General features: G+C 51.2%; 1 protein-coding gene across 4 annotated transcripts; it reads left to right on the top strand.

Annotated features, from left to right (window-relative positions):
- The first annotated feature begins 3552 nt into the window (after positions 1-3552).
- Positions 3553-23670, top strand: CTSB (cathepsin B). Of its 4 annotated transcripts, XM_053216697.1 has the most exons (10): positions 3553-3685; positions 15437-15570; positions 16578-16663; positions 17440-17554; positions 18766-18884; positions 19697-19782; positions 20038-20181; positions 20707-20823; positions 22056-22184; positions 22685-23670. In XM_053216697.1, exons 2-10 carry the CDS (start codon positions 15445-15447, stop codon positions 22780-22782), a joined length of 1020 nt encoding a protein of 339 aa, XP_053072672.1. In that variant the 5' UTR covers positions 3553-3685; positions 15437-15444; the 3' UTR covers positions 22783-23670. The 4 variants fall into 4 exon arrangements, with proteins under 4 accessions (XP_053072672.1, XP_026925114.1, XP_026925105.1 ...); XM_027069304.2 differs by lacking the exon at positions 3553-3685 and having other exon boundaries at positions 15410-15570; XM_027069313.2 differs by lacking the exons at positions 3553-3685; positions 22056-22184 and having other exon boundaries at positions 15409-15570.
- Positions 23671-23959: the final 289 nt, after the last annotated feature.

The raw sequence follows: 23959 nt of genomic DNA, 5'->3' as shown, positions 1-23959 counted from the left end.
TCACGGTTCATGAGCTTGAACCCCATATTGGGCTCCACACTGACAGTGTAGAGCCTGCTTCAGATTCTCTCTCTCTCTGTCTCTTTCTCTCTCTCTCCCTCTGTCCCTCCTCCACTCTCTCTCTTTCTCAAAATAAATAAACTTAAAAATGTATAAATACTATCTATAAATAGATAAACATAATAAATAAAAGTATAAAACCATCATCACAATCAATTTTAGAACACTTTTATCGCTCTGAAAAGAAATCCTGTATCTTTTATCTTTCACCCCCAAATCTCCTATTTCAGCCTCAATCACGAATCTGTCTACTCTATATATAGAGTGGCCTATTCTGGACATTTCATATAAATAGAATTAATAACTATGTGGCCTTTGTGACTGGTTTCTTTCACTTAGCATAAATGTTTTGAAAGTTTATTCATGTTGTAGCATACACAAGTGTTTCATTCCTTTTTGTGAATGAAAAATGTTCCATTGTATGTGTGTATGACATTTTGCTCATCAGTGGATGGACACTGGATTTTTCCATCTTTTGACTACTGTATATAATGCTGCAATCAACACGGAGCACAAATTTTTGTGAAGACATATGTTTTCATGTCTTTTGAGTATATACCTAGGCCTCTTTCCCAGAGGTTCAGCAGGCGAATGGCTTCTGCCTATACAGGCCCAGGCCCTTATAAGCTCTGAGGGGTATTCCCTGAGCCTCTGACCTCAAACCTGGCAGATTAAGATTCAAGGCCCACTTCATTCACTGATACAGTCACTCAGTAAATATTTATTGATTCTGTACCAGGTGCCAGGCACTCTGTGACATGCTGGGGATGCAGAAAGAACAACATAGCATTAAACAGCAAAATTCAACCAAGTTAATGTAAAGATCTAATTGGCTTTATTAAGCAATTTGTGAATTGACCAGCACCCCCCATGTAGCAAGTAAGGAGGACTCCAAGGAGCTGTACAAAATGGAAAGTTTTTGTGGGAAAGAGGTTGGGGCAAAAAATTATAGCAAAAGAAGACCGTTCCAGGCACCGCTGCCTTCCCTCAGACAGCGGGCAGGGGGTCTTATTAGGTGGGTAATGTCATCTTCCCAGGGGAGGGGAGGGGGCATGGAAAGGGCCCGTGGGACAGATGACCTCATTGATGCTGACCAGAAATTCCAGATAGATTAGTTTAAAATTCCACTCTTGGGTAGGTGGAACCTGCAGTTAAGTCTTGGTTTGCTGTCCTTGGGGCAAATGACTCCACTGTGGCCCTGTGGCTTTCTTTTTAACTATAGGCAAAAATGCTTGTCCTCACGGAGTTAAGATCCAGTGAGGGCGGCGGGGGGGGGGGGGGGGGGGGGGGGGGGAGAATAAACAAGTAAGTTATGTGCTGTGTTCCTTTCCCCATGAAGCATTCCCAGATGTGGTAGGAAGGGTCAAATTCTACTCTGGTAGTACTTGTTTATCTCTTTTTTATTTCAAAAGTGATTTCTAGCTCTATAATGGCACCCATTGAAAACATCATACAAATGAGACAGTGCAAAGTACGGAGCACTCCTGTTACGATGAGAGATTTATCATATTTATCTGCGTGTCACCCCCATGTGGGCTTCCTTTTATGAGCTCCATTATGGGGTTTGAAAATGACTGACACGATGTGGAAAGTGACATGTCAAAATGATGAGGGAGCATAAGGCAGGCTGAGAGCAAAGCACAAGCCAGCACACCTGCCGCCCCCAGGTGGGATATGTATGATATTCCCTGGACACTCCCAGCTACCCAAAAAGGACAAAAAACAAAAAAACGACAGCAACAAAAAACCCCTACAAATTGTTAAACTGAAAAAAATCTCCACTAGTTTACCAGAAAAAGGCAATCTCATCAATAGCCTACTGTCCGGGGCGCCTGGGTGGCTCAGTCGGTTGGGCATCCGACTTCGGCTCAGGTCATGATCTCACGGTTTGTGAGTTCGAGTCCTGCGTCGGGCTCTGTGCTGACAGCTCGGAGCCCGGAGGCTGCTTCGGATTCTGTGTCTCCCTCTCCCCCTGCCCCTCCCCTGCTCATGCTCTGTCTTTGTCTCAAAACAAAACAAAACAAAAACATTAAAAAAACAAAATAAAAAAAAATTAATAGCCTACTGTCCAGGAACTCCGTACTGTCTTGATGTTAATGCTTTGCTAGAGGGAAAAACAACCTTAGCTGGACAATAGCTAGGCCTCCAGTAATCTGTGAGTCTTTAGCATAAGAAAATCTCTTCGGAAACATCCGTTTTGACTTTGCCCCACCTCCATAGTATGTAACCAGCCACTCTTCACAACCCCGGTGCAACTCTCTGCCCACAGGTCCTGTCCCTGTGCTTTAATAAAATCACCTTTCTGCACCAAATATGTCTTCAAGAATTCTTTCTTGACCATCAGCTCCAAACTGCACCATCACCCCCAAACCCCATCAAAAACACTGATTTGCAGTCTAGAGTCCCTGGTTCTCAAGATATGACTGGGGAAGCTTGCAGTGGGACCACCTTGGTGGCCAGTCTTCTTCCCCACTATTGTGAGTTCCTCAGCTATCCCACTCAATTGAAGGTTTAGTAACCGTGGGTGGACCCTGAGACTTCCTTCCTTCCACTCCGATCTTTAATGGGGACCAAACAGGTAGAAGTATATGTGTCCAGATGGTTCTCTCTGATGGGCCCTGCCAGGCACAGGGACTGACAGCTGGAGGCCAGGCATCCCCAAGATGCAGCAGCTATCAGCTAGGACCTCTTGGGGACAAGATCTACAGACCTAGAGTTTTCTAATTATCAGAAGCACCTAGATAATACTGGACTTTCCTGAGCCTCTCGAATAAAATCGAGACAATACCCACCTAGCAAAATCATCAAAAGGATGAGAAGCACTGGGACTCATGGAGGGGGTGGGTCTTGAGTCACCCCACCTTCTACATCAGCCTCCCTAGGCACTCTCCAAATAAATTCCAAATAAAATAGCGTACTTGCTGTGCGTGTCCCCTTTAGGACAGGTCTCCTGGTACCCCTCTTTCAAACATTTCTGCCCCTTCTCTTCCATGGACATCCTGACGCAGGTCCTGAAATTCATACCCATTTATTATTACACAGCCGGAGTATTTTACAGGCACGTTCTCAGAATATCAACGCCAAAAGAGCCTTTTAAGGCTCTTCTGGGAGGCCTACTATCATGATAACCCCCACTCAGTCAGTGGTTTCTGAATGAATGAAATGAAGGACAGTTACCCCTCCCCCCCAGCAGGGATCCATCAGGCTTTGAATGGCTGCTTTCAGGCTCCGGCGGCCCCTGGGGAATTTCTCCCAGCTGGTGGCCCTTAGGGCCACCTGCATCTCCCCTCGGCTCCCCACCGGCCCCCATCCATAAGCTCCCCCTACCCACCAGCCGCGGGATCTCCCGGAGCCGTGTCGGGTGCAGGGTCCGCTGGGGGGGCCGAGGGCGGAGATGCGGGGGGCGGGCCAGGGTGGGGGAGGCGGTGGAGAGGCGGGCCCGGGGCTCGCAGCGGTCACGTGGCGAGTCAGCTGGGCGCGCAGGGCGTGGCGAGTCAGCCGGGCGCTGTAAATAGGCGCTGGGGCCGGCTCGGGAAGCTCCGGCGGCGGCTTGGGCATCGGCACCCCAGCTCGCAGGCTGCAGGCCCAGGCTTTCGGCTGTGGAGTCGGTGAGTGCGGGCGGGCGGTGGAGACGCGGCGCCGCCGCGATGGAAGTGACCTTGGCGATGGGACGGGGACACCGGGTCCCTCTGCACCCCCGCCAGGCCCAGGCCGGGTCCCGAGATATCCCGGGGCGGGCGGGAAGTGGGGGGGGGGGGGGGAGGACCCTCGGGCTGTCACAGCTGGGCGGGCAGGGATGGCAGCCCGCACACTTCTCAAAGTCCGTGCGGGGAGAGAAGCAAAAAAACAATCCCACGAGGGCAGCCTGGCACCCGCCCCAACTCCGGCCAGAAAGCAGGCACCCGCCGGCCCGTCCCCTAGGGCTGTGCTCGCGGCCCCGGGTCGGCTCAGCCAGACCCCACGATCCGCCCGGCTCCAGGGTCGAGCCTGGGGAGCAGCCCGGGCGGAGCTGGGGAGTTTGCGGGGGAGATCCGGGGGAGGAGCTTGCGGGGAAGCGCTTGGCCTGGGTTCTGGTGACTTTCCGGGTAGGATCTACCTCCCCAACCCCTTGTGAGCTTCTGGGCCTCAGTTTCCTCAGGAAATTGCTGATAAAATAGTGTCTCCCTGCAGGTGTTTTCTTGTTCCAAAGGGTTTGCTTGGGCAACTTTTCTGCACACGACCACACACGATTCCAGGGACCCCAGAAGATAGAAACCAGAACACGAGCCTGGAACTGGGTGGAGTCGGGTGGAGGCCACATGTTGAGCTAATTCCACCATGGACGGGGAAATTAAGCTGAGAGAAGGTTGGGAGACTGGGTGAAGGGCATGGGGCTCCAGTCCACCTCTCCCTGGGAGGCTGGGGGTGGAGGGGAAGATGCCACTCCCTACTGCAGTGGAGGGAAGGCGGCGCCTTCCACAGGCCAGGGTTGTGTGCGAGAGGAGAAAGCAGGCCAGAGTCTCTGGGGCATCACCTCTTCCCTCAGCTAGTGACCCTGGAGGCCTGGACGAGGGAGGGAGTCGGAGGGTAGCGGCAGGCCGTCCTGGTAGATGTAAATTGGATTTGCCTTCTTAGTGGGCCTAGAGCATTCTCTTCCACAGGCTGGAGGAGGCCAACAGGCTGGGGGGGGGGGGGGGAACGCGGCGGGGTTGGGGATGGGACAATTACTTAGGCCCACATCCCCAGTGGGAGGGGAGGAGGTGGGGTTCAAATGGAGACCTAGCTCCTTTTGTTACCTTGGGAAACAAATTCTCAAGTGCCTCCGCCAGAGGCAAACACAGCTGAGATACATGCGTTCAGTTGACTTTATAATAGATTCAGAACGATAAGAATGTGACAGGTGACGAGGCTTAGAAGGGTGTCTGTTTTAGTAAGGGCTGCTTTTCTGCCCTAACATCCTTAATTTAATGGAGAATTGTTTCCTGTTGGCACAGGTGATGGTGACCCAGAGCCCTTGAACTTATGGGAAAAGCCGCACCCTGCCCCCACCCCCCAGGCAGTGGCTTTCCCAAAGAACAACCCTGAAGGTGCCCTGGAGCAAGGTTCTACTCAGATCTTTCTGGGCATCTGTCCCACAGCTGGGATACTGCCGCTCAGCAGTGGAAAGCCGTAGATCCCTTATCTGGGGGCTTCGAAGGCCAGTCCAGCCCTGGCTCTAGTAACTGCCCTGCTGTTGGGTCAGGACAACTCTGTTTCTGAACTGGTCAAGTGGTGAGGCCTTTTGGCTCCAGGATGAACCCGCCGGTGTGCTGCTGGTTCCGCAGCTTGAGCTGAGGACTTTTCTTCTAGACTGGCTCTTTCTTTTCCCAGTTACGGGACCTGGGAATTGGAGTAGGAAGCTGCACACATTTTAGGGATAAGAGATTTTGTGTTGCTATTGGCTGTTGGATTGAGAGGCAATGGAGAGCATATCCAGAGGAGCTGTCGAGCATCTGTTGGGTCATTTTCTTAAATGTGGTCATGACTTGTGGTTGTGTAGACTTTCCCTGTCATAGGGAGAGAAAAACTGAAGTATTTCAGAGGGAGGGCTCATGACATGACGTCTGCTGCCTATTTTAGATAGTTTCACATAAGGAAGGTGTTAAAGAAATGGGAATTTTTCTGGATCAAGAAGGATTGAAATTGGGCACCTTCGTAGGGTTCAGCCTCACCTGCAGAGAGATGGTGGGGGTTGACATGGGGATGAATCTAGGTGAGGCACATGCAGGTATGTATTGTATATACGGGATAGACAGCGGTGTCTGCATCTGGTCCCATATATAGCGTCACCTCTTGGTTTAAGCTCAGCACACCCTCCCGAGGCTGCCTAAGAAAGGGTGTGTGGGTGATAAATCCTCCTTCCGTGGCTGTTAATTAATGTTCCTATTCCACCCTCGTTTGGATAGGGAAGAGGACCTAGGAACCAAATGTTATTATATATTTAGACTTCAGCCAGTCTCATTTTTAACCTCAAGCCTCATGCCCACACCCTTCCCACAGCCCCTGCGGCCTCCAAGTCTCAGGCTTGTGTGGGGTTCCTAGGGTGAGTGCACTTCTTGGTTACAGCTCCCCTTTGAAGGAGGCAGGTTGCAGCTTGTTGGCTCTGCAAATCCATTACCCACCGGGGCCTGCCTCTGATCTTCCTGGGACACATCCTGGCTCCTGTCTGTTCTGTTCTTTAGAATTCTCCTGCACGCTTTTTTTTTTTTTTTTTGGTAATTTTAATACTTTATATCAATCTGTGAACAATGTTATTAAAATTGATAGAAGTCGCATTAATTGCTGGGTCATAAGGTGTGTGTGCACTTCCGTTGTGCTAGATGCTGATAGAGAGCGCTGTCCAGTGGATGTTATCAGTATGTGTTGCTAGCGGGGTTGAGAGTTCCTGTTCCTCATTTACCACCACTAGCTATCACCAGACTTTAATTTTTACCAAACTGATGGGCTCGAAATGGTGTCGCTGATTTAATTTTTATTTCCAGGAATTCAAATTAATTCCTTGCCCAAGAAACCACTGATCTAGTGAGGTTTTCAATTTTTGTTGTTGATCCCTGACAGTGTTTGTAGTTTTAATGTGTCTGTTAAGAGCGAGAGCGTACTAAGGTTTCTCTACATCCTAACAGGTATCTGGACTTCTTTGTAATTAGGTGGCATTTTCTAATTTTTTTTTTTTTTAACTTTCAGAATGCATGTGTGTTTTGGGTACTGTAGTTTGACGCTTCCCCTTTACAGATGAGAAAACTGAGGCTCCTGCAAGTTGGCGACATGACAGGGGTCACTAAAATAACTGAGGTGGAATTTCTCCTAGAGTTTGATCTCTTGCCAGTTGTCTGTCCCTACTCAGATATACTCCTCAGGGCTTGTTTGTTTTCTCAAGCACCAGTTTCCCTCACATGTGATAAAACAAAGGCTTCATACAAGACCAAAGGTCCCTTTCCAGCGTTACTGTCTTATGAATGCTGGACACCGAGAAAGATGCATGCCTACAGTCTTGACTGTTGTAATCTGTCTCCACCAGGCCAGTAACTCACTTTGGTCTGGTCATCAAGATAACCTAGTTACCAGGAAGGATGAGGGGAGGAGGGTGGGATAGATCCCACCAAAATAGGAAACCGATCCAGTGTAAGGCACCTAGATACTCTGCCAAAAGACCCAGCAGGAGCTGGGCTTCCCCATGACCCTCTGACCTGCTGACCTGGACTTGGGCAGGATGTGCTCACACATGTGTAAGTCACGCGGCTTCCAGGCTTGTGCAAGACCTGGGAAGGCCGTGCCAGCCAAAGGCCTCCGCCACTCCAGAGTGGAGGCCTTGTCAGACATCAGCCGGGAGCCGCCTTCTCAGTCACTTAACCTGGTTGGTGTTTGGGAGTGCTTTGTTCTGGTGGTCAAGAGAGCAGAATGAACCAGTGTTTGGGGACCCGTTGCTGCAAGTAGGGCGATCATAATTTTTCATCCGTTTTTTCATTTACTTCTGAGAGTAAACAGAATGAGCCTGGGACATCAAGAGTTAACTGGCCTGTGACTAGAGAGATGTGTACTCCCCTCACTAGTGAGCCCACAGCCGTTTCCTGGTGGCAGTTCGTTATAAGGGCTGCCCACTCCGAGCCAGGCTGCATGGAAGGCGCTTTCAAAAAGACCATCTCCTTACATCCCCCAACAGCCTTGTGAGGTGAGTATGTTTTCCTGGAGCTTTGAGAGGAACCCGGATCAAGCAGAGAGGCAAGGCCTTTCTGTCGCTTGTGTTTGGCACTGCCGAAGTCTTAGCCACCTCCGTACCCAGCCGGCAGAGAGATGTGATCTAGCCTGCAATCGAATTACGGAGCTGCTGTGCCCCTGCAGGCTGGGGAGGCACAGAACCCTAATCTCATTTAAATCTCCAAGGATTTCTGAACGCTTTTGCACAGCGGTCCTGAGGTCCTTCAGAATCCAGGCAGTATGTCCATGGGAGAAACAGAGACATGAGAATGCAGTGCCCCCTTTAGCATCTCAGCAAGTCAGTATCAGGGCTGTGGAGCAAAGCTGGTGAGCAAAAGCTTCCAGAACTTTCTAGGACTTTGCCCGAACTCTCTTGGTTCTCAGTGATACAGGTTTTTTCAGCTGCTGAGGGCCTTCCTGGGGTCCATTGTTTTAAGCCTAAGGTGGTAATTCTCTTCTTCTGTTTGCAGGATGTGGGCTGCCGCGGCCGATCTTAAGCGATGTTCCATTGTGGGCCGTGTAGCTCGATGGTTTCCAGGCCCTGTGGGGGACTAGCGTTGAGCAGGCCTGCCCTGCTCAACCTGGTGGGAATTAGCCACTGGTTTTGGACAGATGGTTGGCAGGTGTGCTGCAAGGGAAGTACCTGTGAGTGGCCTAAGCTGTTTAGGTGGGTGAGGCAGCTGGGGCCTTCTCGCTGCTTCCCCTCGACCCTGCAGGGCTGTTAGCCGCACAGCTGGTGGCTGACTGCAGTGGACCCCCTTTCTGGGTCACCCAGGAGTTGCTCTGGGGCATTCAGCTGCAGAGCCTGGCTCTAGAGGACAGATTGCCAACTGCCGCCTGCTCACCCGCACAGCTTTAAGGAGACGATGGCGACTAGGAGCCCTTTTTGTTGTGTTATTTTTAATTTAAAGATCGTAAGCCATGAAGTAGTTGAACGTGTTTCCATGAGGAGCAAAGACATGAAACACGAAAAACACATCAAGGCTGCGATTCAGACTCAAAGGCAAGGTCCGAGCGTATCTGAGATGAAGGCACGTTGTGTCAGCATCACAGCCGCTCCAACGCTGAGGTGTGACTGGGCAAGTTGAAGTCCGAGGAAATGAAGAGCTGCCTGGTTTCGATGTGTAGGTGTACCAAAGCGGTCGAAACTTCAGGAACAACCGTCCGTGGTGATGGCAGGAGGCAAGATAAGTCTTTGTGGGGGAGAAAGAAGCTTGATGAAGTTCTCTAGCAAGGTCCCACTCAGTCTCCATATCCCTCCTGCCTGTCCACCTTCCCCCTAATCTGTAGCCAAGATACAACTTTAGTTTGTGGCTGTTGGTAAAATCTAGGCGCACTCAGTTTTTGATTCTTTAGAGCCCACTGTGCAAGACGTTGGCAGTATACGAACAGCAGCAGTGGACAGGCATGAGCCACGTATGGGAAGGAAGACGTGCTAGGCAGGCGTTCCTCCTCTGTGTGGGCCACAAGATCGCCGCTGGCTTATGTGGAAATTGCAGACCTGTCTCCTTAGATTCAGTACAGATTTCGAATCCAATCTACCTGAGGGGCTCTACGGTCACATGAGAAAGCTTTTTTAAAAATCAAGCTTGGTGACGGTCCAAACTGATTGCATGTCCTTAGGGATATCAGGACTCTCAGCCTTCTGTGACTTGGCATCAGCTCCTCTCTTGTGTTTATTCCAGCACCTTCCAGAGTCCCAAGGTCTGCATTAGTCCCAGGAATGGCTTCAAAGGAGTCTGGGGAATGGTTCTGCTATAAGGGGGTGGGGGGGGGGGGTGGCTAACGGGATCAGCTGGCCCCAGGCCCCTCTGTGCCCATGTCGACATTCTATAGACCCTCAGTGGGATGTGCTTTCATGTAAACCGTTAAGTGCCGCAGGGTTTGGAGAGGAAAGAGATGCGAGAGTCTGCCATTTTTTAGCTGGAGGTTGTCTTGGCAAAATGGCAGAGGGGTGTAGTGGAACCCCAGGTCTACCCAGGAGGACCAGCTGACCCAGGGCTAGAAGCACCATCTGCCCACAGCTGTTCCCTCCACCAGCCCACGCCCTGAGAGGGAGTCTGGTGACTTGGAAGTGCTTATCCACTTCGGGCCCCTCTTTTCTCACAGAATAAGGACTTGCTGTTCGTTCTCTGCTGTAATTAAAAAAAAAAAAAAAACAAAAAACCACAGAACTGAGAAATTAAAAGGGAAGTAGTTGCCCAAAAGAGGGGAAGTGAGAGCTGGCTCTGTTTCATGCGAAGGCCAGGGAACCCATGACCAACATGTTAACAAGTTTATTTTATTTTATTTATTTATGTTTTAATTTTGTTTTAATGTTTATTTTTGAGAGAGAGAGAGAGAGAGAGAGAGAGAGAGAGAGAATGAGTGGGGGAGGGGCAGAGAGAGGGGGAGACACAGAATCCGAAGCAGGCTCCAGGCTCCCAGCTGTCGGCACAGAGCCTGACGTTAACAAGCTTATTTTAACCATTTGCACATAGGTTGTCCAGTGTACATGATTTGTGTGGATGCAGAGAGAGATGCCTGGCACTCACTGAAGTCAAATCGCCACTGCTCTCAGGACATCTGTGTCCCCTTCAAGGAGGAGAAAGTTGACTTAATGTTCTTTGGGCTCAACAGTCTTCAGACTCTCAAAATGGAAGCCCATTTGAAGGTTCATTGAGGTTAAAACCTCATTTTAATTCAGACTCTTTGTGATAGAGGGGTATTGTGGACAGGTTTGGAGTGAACCGGAATTCTCTGGCACAGGCTAGAAGTAGGGGGAAGAAGGGAAGACGGAGGAGGGAAGGAAGCAGGGCAGTGAGTTGGACCTGGGCATTAAGCGTGCCCACGTGAGCAGCCCTTTATTGCTTTCTTACTGTAGAGCAGGCGCTGTACCAGGGGCTTCTGCCCACCCTCATGACACTCTTGATTTCCACCTGGAACAATGAATGGTCATTAGCCCCATCTTACAGGTGGTGAAACTGAGGCTCAGTACAGGTTGGTACTCAAGGGTGCAGTTAGTAAGTGGAAGATCTGAATCCAGGTCTCCTGACTCCAAGCCCAGTGCTCCTCCGCCCCACAGGCTACCGCAGCTATTAACCACTTCAACCCCGACTTTCCACCAAATGCCACAGCCCTGTGCCTGGAGGGCTGGGCTGAAAAGAGGAGTTTCCCAAGTGCTCAGTCCTAGTGGGGCTGGGAATCTGGTTCAAGATGAGCTCCCGCCCTCCAGGCTCACATCTCTGAAGTTCACTGGGGCCCCTGGTTCTTCCTGACACAGAGTTGTGAGTAGGGAGAATGAAGTTAATAGGAAATTTAGAGGAGGGCCTATGGAACCGAGAGAAAGGGGCAAGTGCACCAAAGCGTCACATCTGGGGGGCCTGGCAGACCTCAGGAATTAGGCCCGGGTATGGCCATGGCAGCCGTCAGTGCAGGAACTGAGAACTGTCCGATAAATGGGTCGTGGCTGTGGTCTCTGCCACCAGAAAAACCAGAGGAATCTTGTGTAAAGTCCAAGCTACCATGGAATTGCTCCCATTCTCCACTTGCCTATGATGCAATATCTCAGCAGATGGCTAAGCCCCAGGGGCCACCTGGAGACATATAGGGAGCATTCACCTGGGCCTGGCTCAGGACCCAGCCACGTTCCTGTCACCCCTGCCTGACAGGTCACAGTGAAAGCCGAGGATAGGGTGTGATTCTGATGGGCTCTTCAGCCAGGTCTCAACCTGCTGGCATGGGTCTCAATGCCCATGTGCCCAGAGTGTATACTCCAGTGTTTGTGTGCCAGGTTCTTACATCTGGGGAAAATGTGAAGGTACCGGCTGTGATTCAGAGGGTGCCGTGAAAAAGAAAGGAATCTGACTGCTTTGCTTCTTTGCCCAGAAGTTCTAAAAGAGACCTCAGGGGCGCCTGGGTGGCTCAGTCGGTTAAGCATCCATCTCTTGATTTTGGCTCAGGTCGTGATCTTGAGGTTGGTGAGTCTGAGCCTCGCATCAGGCTCTGAACTGATGGCATGGAGCCTGCTTGCGATTCTCTCTCTCCCTCTCTCTCTTTTTCAAATTAGACTTAAAAAAATTTTTTAAAAAAGACCTCAGCTCCCTTGCCCCTTCCGCCATGTGAGGACACAGACATTCACCTAACAGTTGGAGGTCACGTGGGTCCCTGATGTGGTCTGGTGAACACCAGCCTCCCTGTGAGTCACTGGAAAGAAGGTGTTCTGTGTTTTGAGCAGAAAGTCACTAGGGAGAAGGCCTCACTGTTGACTGGAAATCAACTGGAAGTGCCTTTGGGCTCAGGGGTTTTGGTAGCTCCGGCTACTCTTCCTAAAAGACCAAAACTTTGAACATAATATGTTAATTTAATTTAAAAAAAGGGGGGGGGGCGTTAGTGGAGAATAAATCTCCCCGCCACAGATATTGCTTTCATATGTTTTTCCTTGTGTTTTACATGTGGTAATGGTAATGTGAATGTATATTGCTTCATGGTCTCACACGCTTACCATGACTCACCGGCTGCTTGCTTTTTTCCACTTACGGGTATCTTGGGCTTATTTGCTTATCAGTACAATGTGATTCTCGCTTCAGCTAGTTCCTATCTTAATGGTTACTTTGCATTCTATTAATCATTTACTGTAACTTCACAGTTGCGGTTAGTAGACACTTGCTTTGTTTCTGGTCTTCTGTGATACAAAGAATATTCAGTAAACATCTGTATACCTATATCTGTGAACTTGAAGCTCGTAGGATACATTTCTGAATGTCAAATTGTTGAGTCAAAGCGTGTGCAGATCGCCAAATTAATAGACATGGTCGGGGGGGGGGTGGTGGCGCCTGGGTGGTATCGCTTAAGCATCCATCCGACTTGGACTCAGGTCATGATCTCACGGCTCATGAGTTCGAGGGCCGCTTCGGGCTCTGTGCTGACAGTTTAGAGCCTGGAGTCTGCCTTGGATGCTCTGTCTCCCCTTCTCTGTGTCCCTCTCCTGCTCATGCTCTCTCTCTCAAAAATAAATAAACGTTTAAAAAAAACAAAAAGCCAGGCCAGTCGTCTCCATGGGGTTCATAAGCGCAGCACCTCTGCCTCCCCACGCCTAATCCACCCCCCAGGAGCTGTCCAGCTGTCTGCCTTTGCCAGTCCTTAATTTTATCTGTACCTCCCTGTGGTGGAGCATCTTTTAATATCTGCTGGCCATTTGTAGTTCTTTTTCCTATACTTCATTGTGTGTGTCCATTTGCCACTTTTTTATTCTGCTTTTTCAGGTTTCTTTTTCAAGTTTTTAAGTTTTTTATTTTGTGGGAGACAGAAGCAGACAGAGAAGGAGGGGGAGAGAGGAAGCATGAGCAGGATAGGGGCAGAGAGAGGGAGAGACAGAATCCCCACGTGGAGCCCATCATGGGGCTCGAACCCACGAACCATGAGATCATGACTTGAGCTGAAGTCAGAGTCAGATGCTCAACCGACTGAGCCACCCCTGTTTTTATTCAGATTTTTAGGCGCCTTTTGCATATTAAGGAAATGAAGCTTTGCGTATATGTAAGTACTATTTTGTAGCTGGTCACTTTTTATTTTGTTTTCTAGAAGAGTGGCTTTATTTTTACGTAAGCAAGCCTTGTCCCTTGGTTTTACGTCAGTCTTAAGTATCTTACTCTGATAATAGGTTGTTTAAACTGCGTTTATTTTCTTCATACAGTTTCTGTTTTAATTCAAGAACTTTGTTCCATGTAGCGCTTCTTGTGTGTGAGAAACCAAGTGTAAACGTTCAGCCTTACTATTTTTTCCAAGATGCAGATGTGCAAGCACGATTTATGACATGTGCTGTTTCCTCACCCACCTATACCACATACGCTGAGCACCCACACATAGGAGATGCTTCTGAATGGTCTGTTTTGTTGACCAGACTGTTCCCAGGCAGGAGTCACCCAGGGTTTTATAATGTACCGACTGTCTCAGAAAGCAAGCCTCCATCAGTGCTCTTTTCCAGAATCGTTTGCTGCTATCATAGTTATTCGTTGGGATGAATTGTTGCTGAGGCAGCCATCAAGTTTAAATCTTCCCTCGGACGTACTTCACTGTGGGAGGCGGCATGTTCAGTGCATCTTCCTGTAACCCCATGACCCTGGAGGAGGTGGGTCATTCTGGAAGCCCCAGAGGTCAGGGACAGGAAATCCTCCCCCTCTCCCCACCGCCACCACTCCCCACTGTGTGGGCATCTCACAAGGCCCCATGGTGCTGTGACACCCAGAAGAGCATTTCTTGCTTTCATTAGAGCTGCTTGCCTAAGAGCGTGATTCAGAGGCCGAGCGGGAAACTGCCCGTCTCCTGACTTGCAAGCCAGTCCAAGATCTAAGGACTGTGGTTGTAATGGGATGATTTCCCTTCTCAGGAGCTCCCACTTTGAACCAGGAAACAGCCCTTGGCTGACTGGAAAAACCAGAGAAAAATCTCAGACTTGTGCCACTGGCCAAACCAGCCCTGCTTCCCTGGTTCTGCTGAGTTTGGCACATGCTGGGCTTGGCTCGCTTGTGTTTTGCTTGTTCTATATCCAGAATGTGGCTCATGAAATGTATTTTCTTTTGTATTTTTCTTTTCTCATTGGGCCTCTACTTGGGACCTAACCTCAGAGGCTGTTGACTCTTTCAGAGCACTGACTTGGAAAAAAGTCTCCAAGACTTGGTTCTACAGACCCATGGAGTGGCAGTTTGGCAATAGTAGGGAGGGCACTGAACTCAATTTAGCCTTAGTATCTGCGTTCATTGATTTGTTTCGTGGAGTCACCGATCCTGCTTTGTGGCCTGGGCCCTGGGGTTATGACAGGCAGCGGGTCAGTGCGCGCCCCATCCTCTCAGCTCCTAAGATAGCCACAGACCATCCAGGGAACAGCAGTGACTCAGACACAGCTTGAGGACAGCCCCTGAGACCCAGGCCACATGCATCACCAGGACGCAGCTGCAAAAGGGCCTCGCCGCTTGCAATGCAGCCATGTGGTTTTCTCTGTCCTGTCTCCCAGGCATCTGGAGGAGAAGCAAATACAGTCCGTCTTAGCCCGTGGGCTGCTACAACACATACTACACGTTGGGTGGCTTCTGAACGGAAATTTGTTTCTTGGTTCTGGATGATGGGGGGATGTCTGAGGTCAGGGTGCCGGGATGGTCAGATGAGGGCCCTCTTCCAGGTCACCAAACTTCTTGTGGAGTCCTCACATGGCCGAAGGGAAAGGGAGCTCTCTGGGGTGTCTTATAAGAAACTAGTTCCATCACAAGGGTTCCATCCTCCTGACTGATCACCCCCCCCACAGGCTCCACCTCGTAATCCCACCACATTGGGGTTAGGATTTCACCATGAATTTGGGGGGCTGGGGGGCATGGACGTTCAGTCCACGGCACGGCCCTGTGATGTGGGCATAGGTTGGGATTTTGATGATACGAGGCCTGGGAGCCCATGGTCCTTGAGGGCTCTCTGCCACCACACCCAAGCTTTCCAGGAGAGGACACTGAGGAACAGAAGGGGGCGGAGATGGCAGAGCCGGGAAGGGGACGTGGGTGTTTTGACTACTGGGTTGTTTCTGGCCCTGGAACCATGCCATCAGAGATGGCACCCTTGTGTATGTTAAGCACTTGAACTGAAAGAAGTGTCCTGATGTCTTGTGTGTTTTCTTTTCTAGGTGACTCTTAAGATCCAGCATCCAAAATGTGGCAGCTCTTGGCCACTCTTAGCTGCCTGGTGGTGCTGACCAATGCCCAGAGCAGACCGCCTCTCCAGCTCCTGTCGGATGAGCTGGTCGACTATGTTAACAAGCGTAACACTACATGGAAGGTGGGCTGTGGGGACTTCTGTGCGTGTCCCTTTTGGGGATCGGTCTGTGCATTCTGACTCCCAAGGGAGGTGGCTGCAGCTGTGGCCCACAGGACACTCTGTCCTGGACAGTTGGTCTGATTGAGTGTCCTGGCCACTCAGGCCCATGCCTACCTGCTCCCTTCCGTGTGTGTGTGTGTGTGTGTGTGTGTGTGTGTGCGCACGCGCGCGCGTGCGCATCCATAGAAGTGCACTGGGTGATAAACGAGCTTTGGAAGGGTTCACAATCAGGAAGACCCTGAACCCCACCATGGTAGGTGCTAGTGCTCATCAGTAGTGGCAGCACCTCGATTCTGGCTGGCCCGCAGCCCTGGGGCTTCAGGAATTAAGAAATGAGGAATAAGCCACGTTCAGGGCTACAGAGCGTCTCTCTTGACATCAGTAAACATAGCAGATCAGAGGAGACACCCACTGGCCTGGGAGCTGTGCGCTGCCCGTGTGGCTCGCTCTGGGCTGATCGTGGCCTGCTCGCAGGGTGCCTGTCTTATCCTTTCAGGCTGCTGTAACAAAATACCACAGACTGGGTGGCTTATAAATAGAAAAGTATTGCTTGTGGTTCTGGAGGCTGGAAGTACAATTTCAGGGCCCCAGCATGGTTGGGCTCTAGGGAGGGCACTCTTATGTTGCAGATGGGTGACTGCTCATTGTGTCCTCGCTTAGTGGGAGGGGCAGGCCAGCTCTCTGAGGTCTCCTTTGTAAGGAGACTAATCTCATTCATGAAGTCTCCACCCTCATGACCTAATCATCTCCCGAAGGCCTCACTTCCAGGTGCCATCAAGGGTTAGGTTTCACCATGAATTTGGGGACACGTGTGTTCTCTAAGAGGGCCCCAACCCCCCTTGCTCTGCTGAGCTGGATGGGAGCCCTGGCCTTGTCAGGCGTTGCATGTGGGCGGTGTGCATACTTCCATCCACCCGCATCCCTAGACACCCCCTCTGTTAACTGCTGCGGGCGGGGCTCTCTTCCAGGCTGGACACAACTTCTACCATGTGGAGCCGAGCTACCTGAGGAGGCTGTGCGGCACCATCCTGGGTGGGCCCAAGTTGCCCCAGAGGTGAGTGCCTGCTCCCTGGGGGATAGATACTCTGTTGCACCTGCCCCACTGCCATGGGAACCGCAGGTGTGTGTTTGGCACAGCGGGAAGGAGGGAAGAAAGGAGGCCTTGGCACCCACAGGTCTCCCCCTCCCAGAGCCGCAAGGACGCCACCTGCCAGGGCTCAGCCCCCGGTGCCCGTGTTTTGTGCTGCTGCAGGTGTCTCAGAGCCCCAGTGGAAAAGGCCCCAGGTCTGGTTCTGCATGACCGGGATAGACCCAGTCTTAAATGGTTTAAGGAGAATTTAAGAAAAGTCATATGATCTCCATTAATGTTCCATTTTTTTCTAGAGAACTCTGCAGTGGGCATTTTCATGTAGACATTGCTCTTGTAAGAAGCATTAGAAATCTCTGACAACACAGATGGAATAGCTTTGAGACTTAACACGGTGGTGAAGATACTAAAATTGATGCAAGGACCCTGGGCAGACCCTGTGTGGGGCGGGTTAGGGGAGGACGAAACACAGTTATGTGCACTCTGTGGCCAAAACTCTTGAAAGATACCCCAGAAAATAAGACTGGAAAACAGGACAGGGAATGAGAAGCTGTGTTGAGCAGTAGAATTCCTGGTTTGGGGCTACAGAATTCCCAGGGGACAGCCCTGCAGCCATCATCTTGGGCTTGTCTCCCTTGTGTCTCCCTTGCCAGGCGGTGGCCTGGCCCGAAGTCACTGGCCTCTTTAGGGGTGGGGGTGGTTTGTGACATGCGAGCTTGTCACGGAGGCCTTCCTTTATCTAGAGTTTCATTTGCCGAGGACATGGTTCTGCCTGAAAACTTCGATGCCCGGGAACACTGGCCTAACTGCCCAACGATCAAAGAGATCCGAGACCAGGGTTCCTGTGGTTCCTGCTGGGTGAGAGGGGCTGGAGTGAGGCGGGGGGACAGCTGTCAGATCAGCCGTGACTAGGCAAGTTACGGGAACTTGCTGAGCCTTCGTTTCTGTCAACATAAAAATTATGAAGATCTGTGGTGGAAGAATAGATAGATACGCAAAGTGCCCTGGGTGGCCCGTGTGTGTGCTGTGAGGCTGTCTGTTTTTCTGTTTGATGCGCTGTCCCAGGCCATCAGCAAGCACCATTAGACTCCTACTCTGCTTCGTGGAGAAACATCCATCTCTGTCAATGAGCTGTCTTAATTTTGTTTAACTGTGGTAAAGTGCACGTGGTATATTAACCATCTTAGCCATTTTTGGTCGGCAATTTTTTTTTAACGCTTATTCATTTTTGAGAGACAGAGACAGAGCACAAGCAAGCAAGGGGCAGAGAGACGCAGAGTCCAAAGCAGGTTCCAGGCACTGAGCTGTCAGCACAGAGCCTGAGCTGGGGCTCAAAACCATGAACTGTGAGATCATGACCTGAGCTACCTTAGCCATTTTTTTAATTAAAAGTTTTTCTTTTAATCATTTATTTTTTAGAGAGAGAGAGTGTGAGCAGGGGAGGGGCAGAGAGAGAGAGGGAGACATAGAATCTGAAGCAGGCTCCAGGCTCTGAGCTGTCAGCACAGAGCCCGATGTGGGGCTTGAACTCACGGACCGCGAGATCACGACCTGAGCTGAAGCAGATGCTTAACTGAGCCACCCAGGTGCCCCGTCCTAGCCATTTTTAAGTGTACTGTTCAGTGGCGTTAAGTACATTCACGTTATTGTGAACGCATCACCATCGTCCATCCATAGAACTCTTGTCATCTGTAAGCGTGGAAATTAAACACTGCCCCTCCGTTCCCTGCCCCCCAACAACCACCCCCCTCCTTTCTGTCTCTTACTGACCAGCCTAGATACCTTGTATTAGTGAAATCATACAGTATTTGTCCTTTGTGTGAGCTGTTTTTTCTGTTAACAGAAACCACATTTTAGAAATGAGCTGAGTGACCAGATAGAGATGTGGGGTGGATGGGTCTCCTAACTTTAAAGACCAGCTTGAGCACCAAGACCCTCACTGACCTTGGGAGAGACTAGTCAGCAAGGTCTGAGCCGCCTGCTGTGGTCCTCTGACGCTGTGGACGGTGGCCGATGGGGCCCACAGTCCAGGAGTGGGGCTCACCTGCATGGGGCTTGTCTTCCTGCAGGCATTTGGGGCTGTGGAAGCCATTTCTGACCGGATCTGCATCCTCACCAATGGCCACGTCAATGTGGAGGTGTCCGCCGAGGACATGCTCACCTGCTGTGGTGACCAGTGTGGGGATGGGTGAGTCTGAAGCAGCATCCTCCACTGTGGGAGCCGGGCCCCTGGGAATGGCACTGGGAGTCCCCAGGCCGAGGCCTCCTGGACAGCGGCTGAGGGCTCCCTGAGGACAGGAGTGGTACTTGCAGGTCAGATAACGGTCCTTTGCTGGGACATCTTGGGGACCTGGGGAGTCCAGAAGCAGGCCTGGTGTGACTGCTCTTTTCTGGGAGCCGCCTAAAACCGGGCTGACCCCACAGTGCTGGGTGTGGGTGGTGGGGTCCAGGCACAACACAGATGGTCTTGGAATATGTGATTAAGTTTCAGATCTCAGGCCTGGTTTTTGTCATCTTTGTTCCCTCTTCTTGCTGAAGGAAATGTAATAGCCTTGGGGTCTGTTTTCTGTAATTAAGAATGTTGGGTGCCTGCCTTTTTGCCAGCTCTGGCCTTGGTTTTATAACGTGGTTCTCAGATGTGGCTGCAGATTAGAAATACCTGGGAGTTTAAAAAACAGTGCCAAGGCCTCACCTCACACCAGTCCTTGGCCTTCGCATTTTCTGTATTAAAACACCAGGGAATTGCAATGTGCATTCCGTGTTCCAGGAAGGACACAGCCTAGTTTGGGGTAGACAGGAAGAAGAGAGTCGTTCTGACTTGTTGAGGATGGTGGTGGTGATTCCCTGGAAGGAAGTGACTAGCCAAGGAGGGGATGAAGTGGGGTTGGCTGAGACCCAGGAGAGCTGCTGGGCCGGTTGCAACCCTGGGGCCTCAGGCAGTGGTCTGGGAGCAGCTCCAACTTCTCTCACAGTGAATTTAATGAATGGCTCTTTTCTCAGCTGTAATGGGGGCTTTCCTGCCGAAGCTTGGAACTTCTGGACAAAACAAGGCCTGGTTTCTGGTGGCCTCTATGATTCCCATGTAGGTGAGTGTCTGCCATCAGCGCATATCTGGCTAGATGGATTTTATATCAAAGAACAGTAACAGGCTCATTGTGCATTACAAAGTGACAGCTGAGGGTGGAAGGCAGGAGGCTGGAGAAGAAGGCAGAGTTAGCACAGTGTGGGGAGTGCTGTGTATTTGACCTACTGCCCCTGTCGCCCCAGCTCTGCCCTCTGCTTCAAGGGGCTTCTGAAGAAGCTGTCGGCTGACACCCTCCTTTCCACTTGGTCCCCCCCAGGCTGCAGACCCTACTCCATCCCTCCCTGTGAGCACCACGTGAATGGCTCCCGGCCCCCATGCACAGGAGAGGGGGACACCCCCAAGTGCAGCAAGATCTGTGAGCCCGGCTACACCCCATCCTACAAAGAAGACAAGCACTACGGTAAGGTGGGGCCTGGGCTACTACCCAGCACCCCGGGCCCGGGGACCTGCCGACACCCTTCCCAGGCCGGAGAAAGGGAGAGGCCAGGGCAAGTGAGTCTGAGTCAGGAACGCAGGATGGAAAAAGGAAAGTTATGGAGGACTCTCCTGTCAGAGGGAGCAGCACGCTGCATTTCTGCATGTCTCCACCCTGAATTTGGCCTCAGGATTCCTGTTGTTTGAGAGTCACAGACCCTCTGAGTGGGGAGGGACCAGACCCCTCGCTTTACAGAGGAGTAATCTGGCCGAGAATCTTTCTGGGTGCCACTCTACCCTTCTTCCAGGGTCTCCTGCTTACTGCCCCCCCCCCGATACAGAGCTCTGCTCTCCCACTTCTTGGCTTCCGGGTCCAATTTCATCATTCTGCCCTGCAGAAGCCTTCCCTGACCCCCCGGGCTGGGCGAATCCCCCTTTAAGTCAGTGCATAGTTGACTGAGGGAACCGTGGGAAGCACACCTCACCCCCACTCGGCTGATTCATTTGCCAGGATGCAATTCCTACAGCGTGTCCAACAGTGAGAAAGAGATCATGGCGGAGATCTACAAAAATGGCCCTGTAGAGGCGGCCTTCTCTGTGTTTTCGGACTTCTTGCTGTACAAGTCTGGTATGTATTGGCCCCTCTGATGGCAGTGGGAGCAGAGGAGGTCTGGGTTCCGGGGGACCACCAGGACTCTATCAAGGAAGAAGACCTCATTTTGTCCTGGCCATGTCCCAGATCATGCCTCACATTCAGTGGATGAGAAGACAGGAAGCACCTGGCCGTGTGGGAGGCTGTGGGGATTCACCCGGGGAATGAGGACAGCCCCTGGCCCAAGAGCCCTCTTAGAAACCCCCCATTCTAGATGAACGGTCTATAGCTGACCACTTTGGTCTCATTTACATTGTGCTAGATGGAAAACTTCAAACCTCTCAACTTTTATGAAACCTCATTGGATAAAGATGATGCTGGCAAGGAAAAAGTTATAAAGCTGGCAGTTTTTAACAGTCCCCACCCATATTACAAAAGGATGCATTTTCATTTGACAAAGTGATTCACCAATGAGGGGATGGCCTGCTTGACAGGCCCATGGGCACCTCCGCCTGTATCTTTCTTCATCCATCAGTGCTTGCCGCCACCGATCCGGCCTGTCTCCTACTTCTCCTCTGCGTGTATCCCAGGGCAGCAGTTAAAACTCTTTTAAGTTTTATAGAACCCTTTTGACAAATAAATCCTTACGTGGAGTCCCAGTATGTAGAACAGATAACTGGTTTGTTAACATTCCATTTTTTCCTTAAATTAGAATTTGTAACTTTAGTTTTAAAGGTGACCAAGAAGCGTATTTTGTTGGGACCCCCATTTTAATATTTTTTCAACATATTTGAGTGTTGGGCTTTCAAAAACCTATTTATTTTAAAAAAAAATTTTTTTTTTCAACGTTTATTTATTTTTGGGACAGAGAGAGACAGAGCATGAACGGGGGAGGGGCAGAGAGAGAGGGAGACACAGAATCGGAAACAGGCTCCAGGCTCTGAGCCATCAGCCCATAGCCTGACGCGGGGCTCGAACCCACGGACCGCGAGATCGTGACCTGGCTGAAGTCGGACGCTTAACTGACTGCGCCACCCAGGCGCCCCTCAAAAACCTATTTAAATACTTCCCGAACGTTGTGGGAGCCCCTGGAGCCTTCTGGGAGAACACCAGGCCTCTTGTACTACCCTGTTTGCAAGCAGTTCTTTGGGAGGGCTCGTTGGGCCCTCTGGACCCCATTTGTCCTGACAGGTAGCTGGCTGAGGTGCAGGGATGCCGTGGGAAATGGGGCATCGGCCTGGTCTCTACCTGAATGGGCTTTCCCTTAGGCGTGTACCAGCACGTCACCGGAGAAATGATGGGAGGCCATGCTGTCCGCATCCTGGGCTGGGGCGTGGAGAATGACACACCTTACTGGCTGGTTGGCAACTCCTGGAACACTGACTGGGGCGACAATGGTGAGTGGCAGCCCTCTTCCTGCTAGGAGGGTGTGGTGAGCCAGCATGTAGTGGTCCTCTTGTCCTTTTCTGCTCAGCTGAAAAGCTGCTGCACAGCTCCTAACACTAGGCCCGGGACTCAGCTGTGAGCCTCCAGGTTTCTGGGTGCTAGTGAGCTGGGGGTTCCCTTGCCATAAGGGTAGACTCTGATCCTGAGAGGGTGGTGTGAACCAGGTGACAGCTTCAGGTCGCTGGTGCCCGCACAGTTCCCCCATCGCCCCAGGCGCAGAGCCGGTTTATGTGGGGTCCACTGGAAGTGGTGTCCAGAGGCCTCACGATGTGGTGCCAGGCTCCTGGGCAAACAGTAGACATCGATAGGGCACCTCGATGCCGATTTGATGCTTGCTTTAGGGCTGGGTTGGGGTCTGCCGCTCCTAGGTGTTTCTGGGGTGAGTCTGAGTATGTTGACAAGGACCAAAACCCAAGGCACACTTTAAAGGCATATTACTTTTGCTTCCCAGGCTTCTTTAAAATCCTCCGGGGACGGGATCACTGTGGAATCGAATCGGAAGTTGTGGCTGGAATCCCATGCACTGAGCAGTACTGGAAAAGGATCTAATCTGCTGTGGCACTGGTCTTGCCAGCCCCGGGGCAGTTTTTCCCTAAATTGAGCCAATTGGGCTGGTAACGGAGGGTAGGAATGTCTTTTATTCTTTGCATTCAGTTGAGATACAAGAGGTTTTGGACAGGGCCTGAAGGATTGGGCCAAACCTCGTGTCTACCGTCAGACTGTCTTCCAAGGAGACACATCCGAAGCCTGCCACCTTCCGGCCCGTTCAGTGGACCTGCTGTCACAGTGCACATTTAGCCCACGTCAGCGCCCGCTGCAGGCACGGCGAGGCCTCCCCCGTAGACTAGTGCTGCGCGTAGTGCCTGCTGCTCTGACTCCTGCGGCCGCCACCTCCACGCCGCCCCCCTGCCCCCCACAACCCGCGTGCACCAGGGAGCGAGACAAACATCCACATGGGCCTGTAGGCTTTCCACAGGAATAGGAAGTGGAGTTCCTCACAAGACAGATTGCCACCAGCGGCAGTACTTCTGAGCGAGGAACTTTCTAGATTTGGAGTAAGTTGAGGAGGAAAATAGTGCGGCAGCTCTCTGGAGAAAGCTGTTCTCCCAGGGCCCTGCATCCCTTGAGCTTTGCAGTGCTGCACCCCCTCTCTGGTCTTCTCCGTGGCATGGCTCCTTTTTAAATAGGGGTTTTTAATTTTGTGCACCTCAGCTGGTCCTACGGACAAATGAGGAAACTTTTTGGAAGAGCTGGCCTGCTTCACAGGCTGTCTCCTTACAACAAAACCAGGTGGTCGTGAGCGAATAGGCCTATCAGCCTGACACAGTGGAGCCCGTTTGGGAGAAGCCAGCTTTAACCGTTTAAAAAATCACTGCTTCACTCTGTTAATTTAACAAGGAAAGGAATGACGGTGCCAATAAAAGTTTGCTCCCTTAACGTGAAGCCTTGTGTTCTGGTGGGGATCCCGCTGTCTGTAGACTCGGAGCTGCTGTCTGTCCTTATCCCGTGGAATCAACATTTTCCTGCATCTGGGGGTCCTTGAAACTCTAAACGGGGGTCTCTTGCCTCAATTAGGGAAAACTAGACAAATGCCTACTTTAACTCCTCGCTGCCCCAGCTGCACTTTCAAACCAGTTTCTCTCTTCTTAGGCCTCTGCCGTTTTCATCCACCCTGTTCTGTAAATTCATCCCCTAAACTGCCTCAAGCCCTGATGAACTCTGCCCC

Source organism: Acinonyx jubatus, chromosome B1 (assembly GCF_027475565.1).
Source record: "Acinonyx jubatus isolate Ajub_Pintada_27869175 chromosome B1, VMU_Ajub_asm_v1.0, whole genome shotgun sequence".
Lineage (NCBI taxonomy): Eukaryota > Metazoa > Chordata > Mammalia > Carnivora > Felidae > Acinonyx > Acinonyx jubatus.
Note: the sequence above shows the minus strand (reverse complement) of the source record. Positions and strands in the feature narration are given on the sequence as shown.